Here is a 20,710-nt window from a genome sequence, read left to right on the forward strand (position 1 = left end):
TAATAATTATATTTATTTGTATGTAATTCAATAATAAATAATTTCGAGAGAGGAACGATATTGTTTTTTCAATATCTCTGATATATCTGATATCTCCATTTAAAAAAAAAACGATATATTACACGATACCGATATTTTGAAGGTTGCTTACAACTGTGTCGAATTTACGATAAACAGAAAAAAAAAAATTCAGCATCGGCTCAGAGGTAGAGATAGGCGAGGCAGGCCAAGTGTCATTCAATGGTGGCATGCATTGCCACAGAAGTAGCCGGCAACAATGGTCCTCCAATTTCCATCATATATACGTTCCCATTTCCATTCTCTCTCTCTTGCCAAACAGACCAAAGGAGGAGGTTGATAGATGCAACCGCTTCTTCCTCCTCCTCATTGAAGCTCTGGTGGGTTCCCCCTCTTTCTCTCTTACCATCAGCCAAAGGAGGAAGTGGAAGCAGCGCTTGTTTCTTCTTCCTCATTGCACCACCCCTCTGGCTGGTAATCATCCCAAAATCATATCTTTTTAGTTGTTACCATGATTGTGAATCAGAATCATTGTTTATATTAGATGTCATTGTGTTTTTTGTACCCTCATTTGGGTTTGTGTGATTGTTTTGATTTGAGCAATGCTTAAGTTTGATTGGTAGCTTTGTTAATGGTTTGTTTGTTTTGGGCCTCTGGGAGGGTTGTTAGGGTGGAAAGTTGGAGGCTTTTTGGATTTGGTTATTAGGGATGGAATGGATGATCGGACTGATGAACATTTGTTAATGGCATTAAGCCTTTGTTGAAATAACAGATGTACATTTTGATTTTTTATATCATGCAATGGTGAAACTTTGCAGCTTTTAAATGAGATGGGTTCATTTGTTTTGGAATTTGGAAGGTTATTAAGCTCAAAATTGGAACTTTTTGATAAGGGGGGTGTTTCAACTGCCAGTATTAGGAATCAAATGGAATGGACCATTTGTTCATGGCCTTCAAGATTTGTTGCCTATCACGAACGTAGATACATTCTGGAGTGCAGATATTCTCGATCTGATGATTTTCATGTTATCCCTGTTTAATAATGGTTTTGCATATCAATCGAGATGAAGCTAGTAAATATTGAACTTTATGGACTATGCTTGTTGCTGCTTGTCAAAGCTATCCACTCAATTTAAAATTTCAGTTCAGAAACTACTACCCCTAAGAGGTGGACGATAAAGAAAGTACAGCATTCTGTATAATTTTACTTTTGCTTATAATTTCCTCTGAAATATTCATCTATTTGGTACAACAGTGCATAGACAAATTAATGTTCTTGTTGTTTATCAGATGTTAAGATAAAGTATCACAAGAAGCTGCTAGGATGGCTGTCAGCTATAAATATTGGAATGAATGCATTGACCCGTTGGACATGGAAGCACTATGGAATCTTCCTAATGTGAGTGCTGAATGGGAAGATGCAGGTGAGACCAGAGGGCAGAAAGTTCACCTCTCACGTGATCCTGATGGACAGGTTTTTTTGACACAGACTGAGATGAAGGTGAAGGAGATGTAATTCCATCGAATGAAATCATAGTTACTAAAGTTCAACCTTTCTTAGAAAAAGTTTTACTCACTGGTCATCTTTCAACTGACTGCTTAGCTAAGAATGTTTTACCTTAGCTGGTTATAGGTTCCACAAATCAACTTAGTAGATCAAGTAGCATCGTCATTATGCCTGCTATTCATTTTCCAGGATTACAATGAGCTTCTAGAGACTGAAAATTATCTACAGAGATATATATTGTGGGTTTGACGTGCTAATTTTCTGAACACATTTCATTCTAATTATTTTGTTAACTTTAGTTGCATCATATGGTTGCTTTTCAGGCTGTGGCTGAGATGATCGTTCGCAGGCATTTTGCTGGAAAGATAGACCCTGTATGTTTTCATAAGTACATTTCCCTGCTTCCTTTATTACAAGTTAGAATGCCATAACTAAAAAGAATGGTCTATCATATATGTATATTTCTGGAGAATGCATCTTTCCTTTACACCCCGTTTCCCCCCAATTTAACATTTATGATGAGCCATTTTCCATACCTGGAGGAATTTTTATATTTTAAGTTTGCTAGTTGCTGTGGTTGTACCTGATGCCTGTATTTAAATTGAACTTCCGATGCAAAGTTTGAATCTTATTCTGTTGCAGGATATGCTTTGTGCTATTGCTGAACTTGAAAGTGATAGACAGCCCCTTGCTCGGCGGTATGACAAAAAATCCAAGGCCACTCACCTAGGGATCATGCAAATTTTACCAAAAACTGCTGATTGGCTAGCTAGGTATCCATCATATGCACTTATTTATATTTGAGGGCATAGCTCTTGTTTACCGACTTTTTTGTTATAGCTGGACTGAAATTATAAGTTGTTTGCAGTGAGAAGGGTCACGGGGCATATCAATTGAACGGGAATGAACTTCTCCTGTTCAGGCCTTTCGAAAATATATATTTTGGTGCTGCTTATCTAATTTGGTTATCAAGCTTTGAACAGAAGTAAGTTACTAATTATAAAGCTGGCATGACCATTTTTTGTCTGGTTGTTTTGTGTGCTGAATGAAGACTGGTGATACCCATCTTTTGGTGGTTTCCCACATGTCTTTGGATATTGTTGGTAACTAAAAGGGTTACCATCATTGGTCATGATACGATATTTATGCTCTAGGCTTTGTTTACAGAGAAAGAAGTGAAGAATTTGTAGTTAGGGCATATAAAGGAGGTACCAAAAAGGCAACTCACAAATCAACTTTGAAGTATTGGCAACGGTATCTTTCTGTCAAAGAATCTCTTCCATCCAGGTTGTTATCTCTTCTCCATCAGTACAATCTGAAACATTTGAGCATTTTACGTAGAGAATTACTAGAAGTACTTCTTTTATATAGTTCAGGTTAATTTAAGGGGGAAAATACTGAGCCACAATAAACTAGTGGGATATTGCTTTTGATGAGATTGAGATAGCTAGCAGAAATGCATCAGGTTCTGAGTTTTAAACTAAGGTCTAGATATTATAATTCTAATATCTATGCATAGTTGCATACTGATATACCTTTTAGATCCCCTTCCTTGATAATCTCTTATCCAGGTCGTCTGGACAAAACATATCTGTGTTTATTATTGTTCTGTAAATTACAGTAAATATATTTATAGCCATCGTTCCCCACTTTTTAAATTGAAATACCAGCTTTTCACTGTCATGAGCCATTGAAAGTATACTAGACGGAAGTATGGAGTATGCTGTTTATTCTCTGAATAATTTAGACAAGTGTCCCAAGGTTTTGAGAAGTAGAAGGTCACTTTTTAAACTATAGCAGATATATTCTAGGGATGATTATGGTGTATCAATTTTGTGCAGAAAAAGTCTTGAAGGTCGTCGATCTGTGGAAGAGGTTTCTGCTTCGCTTGCCCTTGCTAAGGCTGGTTCATCGCAAAACTCAGGTTGCATAACTTGCTTCTTTATCTAGTTACAGAAGGAGCCTGTTACTCATGTTGGGTATTTATGCTCCAGATCAAAATAACTTCATGATAGGAATTTTTGTAATCCCTCAAACTCTGACTGAAATATCTGTTTCAGAGAGAATATATTTTATTCATTTAGTGGGTATTCGTGGCCACTCAAAATTACAGTTTTACAATTTATTTGAGTACTTTGTACTAATAATATCTGAAGCATGGATCCTGATCGTTATAATACATGTATAGTATAGTTCATTTTAGATTCTGAGCCGCTTTGGGCACTACCTCATTTTGAATTTCTGTATTATCTTTTTTATTTTTCATACTTTATAGATAAAATCTTTTGCATCTTCTTAGAGGCCCTCTCCATTCTTTTCTCTTCCTGTTTGTTTTTGAGTGTGGATATATTCATCTGCACCTTAAATTGAGAAGCTTCCCAAGATAAGTTTGCTAGTTGTCTATCCACCTTACAAACTTTGAATTTATTTAGTCTCTGTTTTCCCCTCTCTCTTTGAGCCCTAGTGATGTGAACAAGTGGATGAAGCCGCTTCTCAAATGCACTCATTCTGTGAAAGTTATATTCTATGAGTATAGATCATTTAGAAAGATCAGATTTAAATAAGAGTATCTTCCTGATCTACAATTACGGTTATATACATTCAAAGAGACATCTGTGGAGTTGGTGGCCAATACAGTTGGCATGGACGGCTAATCCTACATTCATACCCTTTTCGTTTAGATAAGTGTGATCTAAGGTTTTATGTTTGTGTTCCTTCATCCATTATACTTTTAAATCCTGAGATTGCCGGTTCTCTACTGAAAAATGAATACTGTTTCATTTCTTATGTTATATTGGTAATACTAACTCCTAAGCCAAGAAAGCTTTCAGGTGGTACATACACATATTGGGACTCCGTAGCTTCTCCAGAAGACATGGCGGACATGTGGAATCATCCGGTAGTCTCTAAAGAGTGGACTCTAACTGGAGAGAAACAGGGCAATGTGCGCTTCTCCCAAGATGATAAAAACAGACCTTATCTTTCTCGGATGGAACTGAAGGTATGGAGTTTTAGAGTAAAATCTTGTAGCATTTATTAGCAATCAATAGGTTATAGATTTTAGTGCTTGTACAGTTATTAGCCTCCATTAATTATTGTGTACCTTAAATATAATACACAAAAAGAAGAAGATAATAGTACAACTATCTGAACTTGGTTACAAAATGAGCCCTGAGATAGTGGCAACTATCTAAAATTCTCACTCCTATATAATCCCTACTCATTGCAGGCTGTGGCAGAAATCATATGCATCAAGCACTTCAGCACAAAGCCACTTAAAGTTGTAAGTCTACCCGTCAAGTTGTGATATACCCTTGGTACCATATTGACTGTATATAGCACAACGATTTTAGTTCAGTGGATTTCCATATAGGCTTTTGTAAATGGGGCGTTGCTGTATGGCTAGTATACACTCTTTTAGAACCCATGTCTTCGAAAAATAAACGCTCATTAGTCCCAGAATAGAGAAAGAAGAGTGATTTGCAAGTCTGGAAAGCTTATGCTAGATGCAAGGTTCACATCAATTACGCTGCTGCATCTTGATATGCCTTTCAAACTAATTTCAGCAATGCTTTTTAATATGGATCGGAGCCAATAGGAATAGTGTATATGACAATAGGAATAGCAATCTGATTGAACTTTGTCCCTTAAGGACATTATATTAATCACATTCATTGTATTATCTGTAATAAGAGATAACCAATAGGAATACCAATCTTTTTAAGGTTTAACTTAGCTACATTACTTGCTCTGATCTTTACTTATCACCTGAGATCAGCATTTCCATACTGATGTCTTTTTTCAGTTTCCTTCATTTCCTTGGAATTTATTGATAACTGCAGTTATTTGAATTTTTTCTCTTACGGCCGAGCATTTTCTTTTTTGTTAATCTAATTTCCTGGTTGGTATGTTTGCACAGTCAGTTCTTTGTGGTCTAGCAGAGATAATAAGCATGCGATTCCTTAGTGGTGTCGGACCACGTCCTGGTATAATGGGAATCGACTATTCTACAGCTGTATGGCTTTACAGGCATGTCAAACCCATACTCAGAATCGAACATGTAGAGAAGAGTTTATTGATCTTTGTATATAACATTTAATGTCAAAGACTATTATCTTCACTCGTCATGGTCGTTTCTGTTTATATTTTTGGTTCCACTGGATTCATGTTACATAAAAATATTACTTAAAATGGTTAAATCATTTGATACACTGGTAACATGACTTCTTTCACAAATGAATTTATTACTCTCTCACCCGTTTTATATAATATGTGTGCTCGAATGTAGGGAGATGGGCTTTAGGGCATATAGAATCAATTCTGCTGATGATCTTTCCAAGCCATTTTTGTCAATGTACTTTGGTGCAGCCTATTTAGTATGGTTAGTGGAATGTGAAGGAAGGTGAGTCTGTTCAATCCAGTAATTATTTAAGATATTAATACCTTCCCTAAATTTGACATACCCGATCAGGTTATTTCTAATTTGATGATCTAAACAGGTTACAACCTCCACAGTATGTTATTAAAGCTTATATCTATGGGCCAAAGAATGTGAATCTTCAGGATACAGGTCCTGAGTATCTCAAGTTTGAGGAAGCCATTAGCTACTATGAAGATACAAAGCGGAATCCTAGGTAAGTAGCAGGTCCCAGTAGCAGGTCCCTTATATTATAAGCAACTAGAACCTTCTGCATGTAGTTCTGTTAAAGAATTAATGGATTACTCCTACATTTTTAGGGATCAAGGGAGCTGCACTGTGATGTAACCTGACAAGCCACCCTGCCTACTTTGATTCTCAATTCATTGCACTGAACCATATCAAGTGAAATTATTCTTAAGAAGTGAAATGAATCGACTGAAAGCTGCCAGTGAATCGTGTTATAGATTAAATTTTGTGATCATTCTTCTTCTTTTTAAGGCGAGATATGGGGATGCTGGTAGTCGATGTCTGTTTTCTTAAAGCATATAGTTCTACAGCATTTGACATAGGTTGAGTCACAATTGCTTTAAATGGCAGTCAAAGACAACACCCTGATCTCAAAGATAATTAGGGGTACACTGAAATAAGGTGTTGTAATTTGATTGTTATCTTAGGAACTCATGAATGCAGATGCAAAACCCCTTTCAGTAATCACTGAACTGTTTGTGAAAATTTCAATGAAAAAAATAAATATATACTATGGCCTATGATAGCCTTTAGTTTCCCCACAACCCATGATAGAAGATGGCAGCTTTGCCACCTTCTCCACCCCAGATTCAAAAACCACTCCCATTCCCATGTAGAAATGTGACTCTATATGGCAATGAAATGCCCAAACACCCGGATTATCTGCTCGAAATCTCAAAGCAGTCCAACCATAAGGGTGTACTGGCACTGTGTTCTTCATAATCGGATTGACTAGATTGTATTTTGCCAAATCTTTTGTAACATCAAACTTTCCTGTTCCATATCCCAACACCCAAAAGTCATGACCATGGAGATGCCATGGATGTGTCTCACTGTTGTTTGCAGTCATAGTGTTGGCGTTTTGCAGCACAACGTCTACTGTGCTGTTGAACTTCAACCTGAATAAGCCATTGCTTGAAGTAGCATTCACATTCTTGGCAACACTGTATATATCATAGTTCTTGAAGTCATAGTTTTCTGGAGGTGGTGTTTGATCAAATACATGGCTTATATTCAACTTCTCCTTCAAAGCTATCAAATAAGGTGTGTGGGGAACAGAGAAAGACACATTGTTCAAGGACCATCGGAGGTACCCGTCGATCTTGTTTTGGGTGTTGAGAAGCACAATGGTTCTGTCTGAAATGGGAGGAGGGGTGTGAATAGAACTTTGGAGGGATTGGATAGCAAGACTCTGTGCTAGTCTTGGTGCTGTGTCATTCCATAGAGGGCCTGTGGTTGGAACTGTTGTTGGGGATTTCCTGAAATGGGTAGGATAGTAGTTGAAGATTGCTAAGCCAGTTGGGGTTTTAGGTTCTCTACCAACTACATTTGTAGTCATCCAGTAGTTTCTTGATGGGTCTTGGTTTGCTTTAACTAGGATAGAGTATGTCTCACCAGAGTAAAGAAATAGGTTCTTGGTCACAAATGGCTCTACGTAGTGCCCATCAGCTTCAACAACAGTGAAGTTGTGACCCTGCATAGAATTTTTTTTGTCACTAGACAATTACAGATGATCTCTGAATATGGTGAAATGACCCCAAAATGAAAATCAGAAAGCACACATCGAAAATTGTTGGTGTTAGTTTGGTGGAAGTTACCTCAATCTGAAAACTGAGAGCTGATAGAGCAGTCAAGCTACCGATCCTTAACCGGTATGTTTTGCCTGGAATTGCTGTCACTACATGGGGAGAACACTCTGGATTTGTGACATTACAGCCTCCCAGGCTTGGATTTGCTAGTAGAGAGCAGTTGTACCTCCCTCTTCCATTTATCAGAAGTGACTGTGAAGTAGACAAGTACCTGATGAATATATATGATCTCCTATATACCTCATAAAGGTTCCTAAAGTAACTTCAGGCAATGTTGATGTAGTGATTTAGTTACCTGAGGCTCCCCTACCCAAACAAAGGGAATGGAGGACAAGCCAGTAGCTTCCTCATAAGTGCTTTTGTGGAACCAGTCATTTAGGATAATGCTTCTGTCATAATCATAAGCAAAGGGCTCAGAAGCTCCACTGGGAAGTGATACAATAAGGGATCCATATAACCCAGCTTCTCTTTGCATTCCATAATGTCCATGGTACATATATGTCCCAGCCTACAGTTTAGGCAATCAAAACTTAACGTTACTTATGGATGAACTATAAACTAATTAATGTTTCTATTCAGGAAAATATACAATACAATCAGGCTGTGATAGATTATGCTGATGCACCTGAGGAGATAATATAGAAGATTGGCCTCATTAATTGTGAAGTTCCTTGAAACTTACCCTATCCACAACAAACTTGTATTTGAAGGTATCTCCTGGCAAAATAGGACACTGAGTCACACCTTCTGTTCCATCGCTCCAAGGTGTTCCTATCTGCAAGTGATATACAGTAAAGTTTGTGATCAGTAGACAACTCCTAGACTCGAAAAGCTTAAGCACCCTCAACAAGGAGAACCATTAGACAACTGATGCAGAAAAGTATATGAGCAGTTTAAAAACAACAGCAAGGAATCAAAGAGGTGAGAAATGTAAATGGTAGGTAAGTTCAAATCCGAGACCTCCTAGAACAAAGTCTCCAATGACATGTTAGGAAACGAATGACCCTAAAGTTTACATGTAATGAAATGTGAAATAATGCCAACAGAAACAAACTGTAGTACGTCTTAGTTAGAGGTAAAAGATGATCGACTATGTACCTGTCGAATTCCATGCCAGTGGATAGCTATATTCTCGGTTAACAAGCTATTCCTGAGCTCAACAACAATTGTATCACCCTGCTGTGCCAATATTGTTGGTCCCGGGGTTCCTCCATTGATGGTCATAACCAGCTTCTTTAAGCAATCTGGTGATTTGTACTCATACTTCACATCCCATCTGTAATGCCGAACTCTAGCTTCAACTCTCGAAAAAGTGACCAAACAGATTAAACTCCACAAAACCAACAGCTTCATGTGTGATTCGAAAATCTTAACCATGTTTCTGGTTTCCAAAATTTCAGAAGGTTCACTTCATACAATGAAGAACTACCCTGCAGTAGCACACATATATGAGGTTGAGGGCTTAGTCAATGTGAACAGCTAATTGTACCATTTTAAATGCATATGTGAACTGCTTTCCACTCAGTTTCCAGCGCCATATGTCAAGGAATGTTGAACACACGCTTTCTTTTATAGTAAAGACTGAAGACAATGTAATCTCTAAAAGTACTTTCCCAATAAGAATATATTGTTTTTCTCCTCAACTACGTGAGTTTGATCTTCTGAAAACTGAGGAGAGACTAAGGAGTCAGTAAAAGCTATGCCATGCCACAAATCTAAGTTCTTGACAATGTAAGTATTTGGGATTTGGGAATGTATACAAAGTAAGTATGTAATCTGTGTGCTATACCACAAAGTTCACAGATAATTTCTTCTCATTTTAGATGCAGACTGAGATCTTCCTATGGTCAATTAAGAATATTAAAATTAATCACTTGGATACTGATATCTTTCTTTAGTACCAATATAAGAATATAAAGATGGTACATATATAAACCACTTCAATTTTTTTTTCTTTTTTGTAAACACATCACCTACTGAAGGGTTTCTGTCACAGATCCAGATCTGCCTGTCCATCTTTTATAAATGAGATGGAGAAGAGCCAAGAGAAGATTCCTTCATGATCACTACCACAAATGTTATTGGTACTACTTACGTAGAGATGGCCTTGAATTTGCAAACTTAATTCAATAATTGGTCTATAACAACAGTTCAAATATAGTAACTAAGCATTAAGAGGTTTTAGCCGTGTCATTAGTGAAGGACCTGTCCAGAGATCAAAGCTAGAAGTGTGAACTCAACCAAGAATAAAGGGCAAGAGAAAGCATAATTCATTTGAAATTCCCAGAGTATGAACAGAAACTTAGCTGATTGATCATAGACTGGATTTCAATTAGGCAATTACTTATTCATCTCAATTTAGGTAGAGAAGAATATTTGCTAATTATAAGCACAAAGGTTAAGTACTCGAGTCAATGTGTTAATGATAAGATACTCGCACTGCACATTTGCACTCATTGTATGGCTTCTAATACTTTGTTTGTTCCCTTAATCTATACAAATACGACATCATTCAAACTGCATGTTGAGATTATCAATGGCTTGCAGTTGGAAATGATCATGTCATTGATTCAGATATGGGATTTGGAGTTACATGGGAACATGTCATGCACATGGTGTTTTCCCTGAAAGTCGTATCTGCTCAACTGGAATATTAGATTAAGCAAGTGTAGGTCCTTTCGGAAACAAAGGAGTCTGCCAAAGAGGTGGCATATTGAACTTGATTTTGGGCAGAAGGTGAGCAGCCTAGAAACAAAGTTACAGAAGGCCCAAACAAAGTACACAGCCCAAATTTGGAAGATATCTTCGGTACATATCCAATTTTTCAAAAAATAGATGACATCTATTCCCAACAAAAATGGTATACTATTGACACATTTATATACTCGGAATGCAAAATGTCATGAATCAAAGAGTTAGAACCAGAGACTGAAAATAACCGGTGCGGGAATCTTTTAATTTTAGTGAGCTGTTTACCGATCATAAGGAATAAAAAAATAAAATTACTTACAATTAAGAGATAATCGTTCGTATCGTAGGGCATCTCTACCACGAATCAGGACTTTACAAGAAGTGGTTTTGGTGTATTGTCTTCCTAAAATGTAGCTACACTTTTTAATGCTGACACAATCAAATAACAAAAAACGAGAATGACTAGTTGTGGATGCTAATTCCCCTTAGATATGTGTCTGCGTAATAAGTGTGTCACCAGTGATGACATCCATGAGGCCAAGGGGGATATAGTTAGGATTTTATTACAGTATGTTGCCTCATATCAGGACTACGTACATGAGCCGCACCATTATGCCTCCTATGAACAAAACTAATACCTTGTACTCTCAAAGATTCAATGCGGAATCTGGTTCTATCTTCCATCAATCCCTCCCCACACATTCCTTCATTCCATAAATCAATTGCATGGTCTGTAGGCAACCAGTTTCAGCAATCAAATGCCTCAAATTTTGAGACAGACTTCATTCCAGTCCTTCAATTAATATAGCCAACAGTTATGCTACAAAAAGGACTAAGCTGCAATGCAACCTCTCTCCCTTAGCTGCCACCAATGAACCCCCCAACATGATATATTATGAGATACACAAACATCACAATTATAAGCTGCATATATATGGTCCATTGGTGTCACACTAAAACAACTTCAGACTCGATCTATAATGCCTGTACATTGACAATGCCATTCTATCCAAATATTAAGCCCCATTTCATGAATCACCTCTGGAGGCCTAGGTTGCTGGTAGATAACGTCAACATTATTCACAAAAGGAATAGATAGATGATCGTTCAAAGTTCAAACTTTCCAAGATTTTCACAAATTTTGAATACTCGGATACGATTTCAAAGGGAGCAGCACAACGCTCCAAGCATAAAGAAACAAACCATATGAAAAAAAACAAAGTAAGAAAGAGACTTGGACCGACCAATTTCTTTAGACCGTCCAAGGCCAATTCCAACTTCTAAGTTCCTTGATCATCATTGTTCCACATAGAATTATACCAAGACCGACCACAGTTTATAAAAACATCAAGTTTAAAGTCAGACACTTATTGAACACATAATTCATGGATCTATTTCATTACTTAGTTTTGAAGATTGAATCAAATTATTCAATGGAATTCCATGAAGCCTTGCTTATTATAAATTGGGAAAAACTTGCGTATAAACTAGTATGTACGCGTGCGTCAAAACTCTAATTTATTTACACATTTTGGAAATATAAATACATGACTTTAACCGTTCAAAAGTTTAGTTTATTACTAAAGATTATTTCTGTAAAAGATCAACATAAACAAAAATCGTTTGCTTTGTCGATTGCATCAAACAAATGAACGGTTATGGTGAAAGTTAGTAGTCTCATGATCAACCGTCAATTTGTTTGATGCAATCGACTATGAAGACGATTTTTGTTTATGTTGATCTTTTACAAAAATGATCTTTAGTAATAAATTAAACTTTTGAACGGTTAAAATCATGTATTTATATTCCCAAAGTGTGCAAATAAATAAGAATTTAGACGTACGCGTACATACTAGTTTGTACGCAAGTTTTCTCTTTATAAATTAGGTAGAGGACTAGAGGGTGTGTAGTCTAACAAAATTCAATGTCACGTGCGGGGTCATGTGATTTGCAGTTCAGGAGATGTGAATGGGAGGTGAGGAATATGGTGTGCTCATGCCTACTTGAGCTCGAGGCTTTGATCATCCGTTATGGTTTTTCTTTGTTATGTTAATTGTGTGTGATTGTGCATTTCATTGCTTTCACCAATAAATAAAAGGACTTTTCAAGAGGTGATAAACGTTAGTGATACTAAACTTTTACTACTCAAACAATTTACATTCACAAATCACAAGGGTTAAAATATACTTTGTTGCAATTGCATTCGATCTAATACTTTATCAATAATTTCATAATCCGTCTATATAACCTAAGTTAGAATTACATGATATAAGAACACAAAGAAGTTAAAATCTAAGTCTTTTACTCTAAACTCAATAAATGCATTATTAGCATTTGAAGATAATGAAAATGGAAATGCTCTCAGATGATAAGGTTTATTCCCACAAAGTAAATGAACATATCTTAGAAAAAAAAAGTTGATACAATGCAATATGGCTAAATCTTGTACACATATCATGAGAGTTCACAACAAGAGATGTGTGGAATCCCATAGGCCCTCCACTCTATCATGATCAAATCTCCACCTAGAAGGCTAGAACTAGTCAACCATGGTAACCTGGTAAAATCAAAAACCCAACAGGGGTAATGTGGGAGTAGCAAATCTGTCTCTCTCACTTGACTTGGCATTTTCCAGAAAATAAAAAACCAAGAAAAGGAAAGAAAGAGAAAAGAGCAGTCACTTCGTTTAGTTCATTGTCTTCGAAGACAACCCAAAAATTCAGACTTTACAAACTGAAAGAGCACAACAAAGTGAGGCAGTTTTGTCTTTGAGTGGGTATTGAGCAAAGGCTCCTCCTTTTTCTTCATTCAATAAATTGATGGTGGTTAATTCACTCAACCCTTGTTGAAGCAGAGAACGTATTGGGAGAGCTTTTCAGCAGGGAAAGATTTGGTCTTTGAATCAATCAGGTACATGGGTTTCAATTTCTTGCGATTGGGTTTGATCTGCTGCAATTGGTTCTGGGTTTCTCTGATTTCGATTTTTTTGGATTAGTGCCGATTGTGTCAGATTAGGGTTTAACTGTATGTCTTTGTGTTTGTGCATTGTGTTTGAGTTGCCTGAATATAAAGTTGAAGGTCAGTTATTCAGTTGAAGATTCAACTGGTTTATGACTATTATTTGGTCAAGAATTTTTTTGCCAATACAAGTGAGAAGAAATAATAGTAAATTAATTAATTTTTAATGGAAGTTATATGTATTGGTGTGTACTGTGTAGTGGTTCTGTTAATATACTTGTATGAGATGGAATATTCTCTCTTTTTAGTAGGATATTGCTCTGCAATAGTAGTTCTTTAGCATTGGGATCACATTTGGGATAGGAGATTAATCAAATTATAGAACAGAGACATTAAGATACAATTGGTTAGGATTGGTTGAACCTGTTCCTAAACTGATTGGCATTCTGGTCTGATTGTGTTGATGCTGCACAGTTCAAGAGATAATCTTTTTGATTGATTAGTGAGCGGTGAGTAACATAAGGACTTCTGACCGTGTAGTTATTTATTTACTCGAACATGTGTGAAAGCTCGTCATATGAGAAGCTTGTAAAATCTTGTGGATTTTAAGGGAGGCTGAGGAACAAGCTTAATGTAAGGAGTGATTATGTTAAAAAGTGTTTAAGCACTTTTTTGGTTGGATCCCTTAACACTTGTTGTGAAACATAGAAGTAGAAGATCAGGTACGGTTTAGTGGGAGTATAAATTTGATATATATGAGTTTTAAGGGATATAGAAAATTTATAGAGTATAAATTTATAATTATCTTGAAAACATTTCTATGTTCTTTATTGATGTTCAAGAAAGTATGTCTGTGAGGCACAAACTGAAAAGAATCATGAGCATCCTGGAAAATATGGTAACAGTGGAGTGCAACATTGTTAATTTAAGATGATTGGATGCAAGCCTAACACCTGCTGGAACTCTGAGCATTTAGCAATGAAATATGTATAACATTGTATGACAATGACTATATTCCAAATCACGTGGTAGCACATTAGAAAAGATGTGTGTATGTGTCTGTACTTTTTTACTTCCTTCATAAGTTAATATGCAGACAATATCACAGCTTCTCATATTCTCATTCTTTTCTGAACTAATGACTGGAACCTAATTGAAGCTTGTTTTCTGCTTCAGTTTCTCTTTTCAAGAAACCAGTGTTTCAGCATCTCATAGGAGTTTGCAGGGCCTCGGTATTTTAAATCGTTTTCATGAGTAGCGTTGGGTTCGCACGATCAAGCTGAGAGACAAATTCAAGCAATCTTATGACTGATATTAAGGACTCATAGACAGGTCCAATACAAACCATGGAACCTGGACGGGAAGAACTTCATCCTTCATCCCTGCAATATCTGCCGAACTCTCTGAGCAGCATGCATTCTGATATGAGGTCTCAGAATCTTAATACGTCAGAAATAAAACCGGTACATAATTATTCCATAACTGGTGAGGAGTTTTCTCTTGAATTTATGCTTGATCGAGTGAACCCCAGGAAGCCTTTGCACCCAAATGCTGTGGGTGACCCAAGTTGTGTTACTGACTATGTTGAACTAAAGGGCATGTTACCAATCAGTCACAGAGGTTTTGAAAGTGGTTCAGATGCGTCAATGGTTGCTATATCTGAAAGAGGTCCAAGCCAGTTTGATAGAAACAGCTCATCTTTACATGATGACAGAAATAACTATGCTTCAATTCAATCAGTACAGCGAGCTGCACCTGGCTTTGGAAGTAGTCGTGTTCTTGGATATGCCTTATCTGGAGCCTCTGATAGCTCATCAATGAGAATGAAGGTTCTTTGTAGCTTTGGTGGTAAAATTTTACCCCGACCAAGTGATGGGAAGCTCAGATATGTGGGAGGTGATACACGCATCATCCGTATTAGAAAGGACATTACCTGGCAGGAGCTTATACATAAAGCCTTGTCAATTTATAACCAATTGCATGTTATTAAATATCAGCTTCCAGGAGAGGAGCTTGATGCCTTGGTTTCTGTATCTTGTGATGAGGATCTGCAGAACATGATGGAGGAATGGTGTGAACTAGAAGATAAAGAGGGGCCACACAAGCTTAGGATGTTCTTTTTCTCCATCAGTGATTTGGAGGATCAGTTTGGTCTGCACACTGTGGATGGTGACTCTGAGGTTCAATATGTTGTTGCTGTCAATGGCATGGACCTTGGATCAAGAAAAAACTCCACCCTACATGGTTTGACAAGCACATTAGCTAATCAATTGGATGAGACAAACAGACACAATATTCAGAAAGGAACAAGTAATGTCGGGAAAGATTCAGCAGGCGTAGGTGCTCCAGTTTTGACTGGAAAAATCATTTCAGCAACAATTGCTCAACCATCTGAACCTATGCTGCAGAACTCTGTACATGCCTTTGAAGCTTATCCTCATTTTCAGCATGGACAGGTTATGCATTATGGACAAAATGTGCAGTACCCATTGCAGAATGGCCATGCCTTTTCAAGTCAATCCCATTATGGAGATCTTCCTACTTCAGCGGCTCATCATGGGATTCATGGCATTATGAATCAAGGAGGAGGTTCAAATGAAGAGCAGTCCTGTGGTTTGAGAGAGCGTAGTTTCGAGATGCCAGTGAAGGAGGTACAACCATTACGTGAAAGTTCTGTACAGCAAGAAAGTGACCCTGAAAAACTTCGCCCCTCAAGAAAAGAGCAATCTGCCCCCAAACCGCTGTATGATGGTAATCTGATGAACTATTCTCCTGTTGAAGAAGCATCAAAAGATGAAAGGAAGTACCAAGATCCTGAAAATGTTGCTTCATCAATCGATTCCGGGATGCTGGTTAACAATCCTTGTGAAATTGATCATCAGTCCACATCTAACAATGCATTTGCACCTACCTATGCTGACCCAATGTCCAATGGAATGGATTTGGGGTACCTTGAGCCGCCTGTGCAGCCTCAGAGAATCTACTACTCAGAAAGAATTCCAAGGGAGCAGGCAGAGTTGCTGAATAGATCATCAAAATCTGATGATTCACATGGTCCTCCGTTTCTCATATCTCATTCACGCTCTGATGTCACTCACCAGGATTCAATTGCAGCAGTTAAAAAGTTGCATGATCATGCAAACCTTCCTCCCCGGACTGAACAACAATCCTCCTCAACTGCATTTGTGGATGCTCAATCGGTTGATGATGGACTTGCCCAACTTCAGAAGTACAAAGAGTATGCTGATTCAATTTGTGAGATGAATGCTAAGCTTTTGCAAGATGCAGACGGGGAATTAAAGCCAGCATTGTCAAACCCTGTTAATACTAAAGAGACTGCAAACAGGGACAAGAAACTTGTGGTTGATGACATTGCAGAAGCTGTATCAGAGTGTCCACCTGTAAGTCAGATACCTTCTATGAAGCACCATGAGGTTTCTGCATCTAATGATGAGTCTACCGGCAAGGATCCAAATACTGCTGACAATAGGGGTCATGCACAAGTTGGTATATCAACTCCGGTGCAGGGAGACATAATTATCGACATCGAAGAACGATTTCCTCGTGATTTCCTTTCTGATATATTTTCCAAGGCAATACTTTCTGAAGGCATCCCTGATGTTGGTTTACTGCAGACGGATGGAGCTGGTTTGAGCTTAAACATGGAAAATCATGATCCTAAGCACTGGTCATATTTCCAAAAGCTAGCTCAAGATCAACGTGATGTTTCTCTTATGGACCAGGATCTTGATTTTCCTTCTGCAATTAGAAATGTTGAAGAAGAAGATAATAAGTCTTATCATCGTACACCTTTACCCACAGATGGAGTTCCAGTGGCCCATATGAATTCTCAGCCTAATTTTGCAGAAGATATTAGCAGACAAACTGGATTGGCTGAAGCTAATTATGATCATCCACAACTGAAGGAAACTGAAAGTATGAAGTTTGAGGCCATGATGGAAAACCTAAGGGTGCCAGAGTCTGATTATGAGGTAATAATTTGATCAGCTCTTTTGTTTATTATTATTTTTTAAAGCAAACTGCTTTTATGCTAACAGTTGTTCCAATTACTTTAATGTAGGAAGGAAAGTTTGCAAGTAGAACTGCTGGTTTACCTCCGTTAAATCCTCCATTGGGAGATTTCGATATCAGTACTTTGCAGGTAGGATGCTTCCATTTAAATAACTTGATATGACTTGGTTAAATTAAACCTATGACTGATTTATAGAAAAATGATAAAAGATTCCGATATTACCTTTTATTAAATTCTAAATAATATATCTGTTTCAGTAGTTATATCTGTGTGTGGTGGCTCATTTGTGTTGGTATATCTCATCAGTGGAATTTGGAATATTTCACACATATATGTTGAAACCCATAGAGGAAAGCAAAATTTCTAGCTAAGTACAAAAAGATGGACTATGTTGGGGAAAAAGAAAACTTACATTTAATTCCGTCCTCATCCCAAAAGGAAAGGAACCCACCAAATTGTGTAGGTCCGTGTACACATGGTTGCATGCACATGTGGTTCATCCCTATGGTGGAAAATAAACTTTTTATGGAGCTGGCTTTTGTTGTTAAAGCATTGGTTATCCACTTATCCAGCTACTTGGTCATTCATTCTCTTTTTATTATCTAAAAAGACTTGCTAGTTGCTTGTACTACTTTGCCATTGGTTAATCTACTTCTATGAACATAATAGATTTCTAAAAAAGTTATTCTGTTTGATTAATTTTGTTTTCTTCATTCACGTAATAGTTGATAAAGAATGAAGATCTAGAACAGATGAAGGAATTGGGTTCTGGCACCTTTGGGACTGTGTATCATGGAAAATGGAGGGGGAGTGATGTTGCCATTAAAAGACTAAATAAGAGCTGCTTCACTGGGAGATCCTCAGAGCAAGAGAGACTGGTACTCGTTCCTTCCATTCTCTGAATTGTGTGTAAATATTCACTTTTGTTTGAATCAACTGAAGGAAATTGGCTCACTGTTATGTGGCTTCTGTGGCATGTTGTGATATTCAGTTTCAAGGCCATAATGGTTTCTATTGCCCTCTACTTTTAGTTAGTCTGATTTTTATCTCTCTTCCATTGCCAGTCTGTAGAGTTCTGGCGGGAAGCTGACATTCTATCAAAGCTTCACCATCCAAATGTTGTGGCATTTTATGGTGTAGTGCAAGATGGGCCAGGGGGAACACTAGCTACTGTAACTGAGTACATGGTTGATGGTTCTCTTAGGCATGTCTTGCTTCGAAAAGATAGGTAATAATTTGTTGATACTGTTCCTTGCGCTTCACCTTTATTCGTACCTTCAGATCATCTCCTTTACTATACAATCCGAAAGTTTACTAAGTACTTGAAATCATACTCGTCAAAAAAGCCTTCAATCTTCTAATTTCTTGTGGAGTTGATTTTTATCCAACTGTTCAGGGTTTCTGAATGGAAGCAGTTATTTCTGTCATTTATGCCACTTTTTAAAACTTATGCAGATATCTTGATCGTCGCAAGCGATTGATTATTGCCATGGATGCAGCATTTGGAATGGAATATTTGCACTCAAAGAATATTGTGCATTTTGACCTGAAGTGTGACAACTTGCTTGTGAACTTAAAAGATCCTCAACGTCCAATTTGCAAGGTGATCATCATAAAATCACTGCTCTTAGAAATGATTATGTTCTAATTATGTGTGGTTATTTACCATAATATGTATTTCTTACCAGGTTGGTGACTTTGGCCTTTCAAAAATCAAGCGAAATACACTGGTTTCTGGTGGTGTACGGGGAACATTACCATGGATGGCCCCAGAATTGTTGAATGGAAGCAGCAGTAAGGTCTCTGAAAAAGTAAGTTTTCTATTACAATTTTAATTAGAATCAAATCAAAATTTGTTATCAATAAGAAAATGAGGTTGTACGCACTGATCCCTTTTAGGTTGAAGGAAGTCTGCAAATAACATGACTTTAGATATGTAGTGTCCATGTTACTGGAATATGTATTGCATTACTTGGTAAGCTGTAGAGGCTCCATTCACCAAATTGCCCTAGAGGATTCTCTATTGTTTGTAGTTCTTATCTTATAAAATGAAAAAAATTAAAGGGAAAATGAAGGGTTCTGCTTTTGGCCTGGTTGATTATGTTTTCAGGCCAACTTTTCTGTTGTACATCTACCTTGATTTTCTCTTTGTTGCATTTTGCTGTGAACTCTTTGTCCGCAGTCCACACCTCCTGTGTCATGATTGTATATTTTTTCTTTATCCCCTATCTTTTCAAGTTGTGATCTCGTGTTCTGTTCTTGTGGCATATTGTAAAGTTTAGGAACATGCTTTTTGGTTGATATGAGAAATTAGGGTTACACATGCAGATTTGGCGACTTTCAATACATTTCCTGCTTGACTTTTGATCCTTGTTGTATAGGTGGATATTTTCTCCTTTGGCATTGTCCTATGGGAGATTCTTACTGGGGAGGAGCCGTATGCCAACATGCACTATGGAGCGATTATAGGTAATTACTCTCTATAATTGGTTTAGCTTGGGCTTGCTGCCAATAGTGCCATTTGTTATTGTTAGTGACACCTGTTACACCGTATAATCCCTGAGCCGCTGTTCCACATTTAGTTGTCTTGAATGTTTTCAATGCATGCAGGAGGTATTGTAAACAACACATTGAGACCCACCATTCCAAGTTACTGTGATCCAGAATGGAGAACACTTATGGAGCAGTGTTGGGCTCCTAATCCTGCTGCCAGGCCATCGTTCACAGAAATTGCTAGTTGCTTACGAGCTATGACTAGAGCAGCTAGCCAAACCAAAGCACAGGGTCACAAGGCATCCAAATGATAATTGACGGTTGATTGCGTCACTTTTTGCATGAGTTGTTGATTTGGTACATTTATTCATTCAATTATTGACTCATAGTAGTGTGCACTGCATCATATCTGGAGCACAGGTACATGGTTTCCACTATTTACGGAATGCAAGAGGCTCCTTTGTTGTTTTCATTCATTTTTCGTTCTGCAGAAATTACAATTTGTTGCTGAATGTTTTTGGCTACCAAAAGAAATTGCATACTCGCTGTTTTTAATTGTGTACAGTTTTTTTTATTGTACTTCCTGGTGCCCACTTTCTACCAATGTATTTGCTATCGGGTGCAACTGTTCAGATTTTTGCTTCATCTGATTGGTAGTCTAAGTTGGCTATATATAGAGTTTCTCCAAAGAGCTCTGGAGAAAAACATTAAATTTGAAAATCCTGATCTTTGTAGTACTAGATAACCTAATTGAT

At 37.4% G+C, this 20,710-nt stretch overlaps 3 protein-coding genes across 4 annotated transcripts; 2 read left to right on the forward strand and 1 right to left on the reverse strand.

Annotated features, from left to right (window-relative positions):
* Positions 1 to 223: 223 nt before the first annotated feature.
* On the forward strand, positions 224 to 6,650 carry LOC126785877 (uncharacterized). Of its 2 annotated transcripts, XM_050511540.1 has the most exons (13): positions 224 to 492; positions 1,309 to 1,519; positions 1,849 to 1,899; positions 2,168 to 2,298; positions 2,394 to 2,510; positions 2,693 to 2,812; positions 3,367 to 3,449; positions 4,357 to 4,526; positions 4,755 to 4,808; positions 5,445 to 5,558; positions 5,818 to 5,927; positions 6,025 to 6,159; positions 6,263 to 6,607. In XM_050511540.1, the coding sequence occupies exons 2-13, from the start codon at positions 1,343 to 1,345 to the stop codon at positions 6,288 to 6,290; spliced, it is 1,290 nt and encodes a 429-aa protein (XP_050367497.1). In that variant the 5' UTR covers positions 224 to 492; positions 1,309 to 1,342; the 3' UTR covers positions 6,291 to 6,607. The 2 variants fall into 2 exon arrangements, with proteins under 2 accessions (XP_050367497.1, XP_050367498.1); XM_050511541.1 differs by lacking the exon at positions 224 to 492 and having other exon boundaries at positions 1,461 to 1,530; positions 6,263 to 6,650.
* A 26-nt stretch (positions 6,651 to 6,676) lies between these two features.
* On the reverse strand, positions 6,677 to 9,173 carry LOC126785876 (L-ascorbate oxidase-like). Its single transcript, XM_050511539.1, has 5 exons — positions 8,879 to 9,173; positions 8,463 to 8,555; positions 8,076 to 8,288; positions 7,790 to 7,972; positions 6,677 to 7,665 (listed from the first exon to the last, which is right to left on the reverse strand). The coding sequence occupies exons 1-5, from the start codon at positions 9,155 to 9,157 to the stop codon at positions 6,703 to 6,705; spliced, it is 1,731 nt and encodes a 576-aa protein (XP_050367496.1). The 5' UTR covers positions 9,158 to 9,173; the 3' UTR covers positions 6,677 to 6,702.
* A 3,976-nt stretch (positions 9,174 to 13,149) lies between these two features.
* LOC126786308 (uncharacterized) lies at positions 13,150 to 20,505 on the forward strand. The gene is made up of 9 exons (XM_050512092.1): positions 13,150 to 13,381; positions 14,606 to 17,421; positions 17,511 to 17,591; positions 18,188 to 18,340; positions 18,527 to 18,690; positions 18,918 to 19,065; positions 19,151 to 19,273; positions 19,844 to 19,931; positions 20,073 to 20,505. Exons 2-9 carry the CDS (start codon positions 14,776 to 14,778, stop codon positions 20,264 to 20,266), a joined length of 3,597 nt encoding a protein of 1,198 aa, XP_050368049.1. The 5' UTR covers positions 13,150 to 13,381; positions 14,606 to 14,775; the 3' UTR covers positions 20,267 to 20,505.
* The last annotated feature ends 205 nt before the right edge of the window (positions 20,506 to 20,710 follow it).

This window comes from Argentina anserina, chromosome 3 (genome assembly GCF_933775445.1).
Source record: "Argentina anserina chromosome 3, drPotAnse1.1, whole genome shotgun sequence".
Lineage (NCBI taxonomy): Eukaryota > Viridiplantae > Streptophyta > Magnoliopsida > Rosales > Rosaceae > Argentina > Argentina anserina.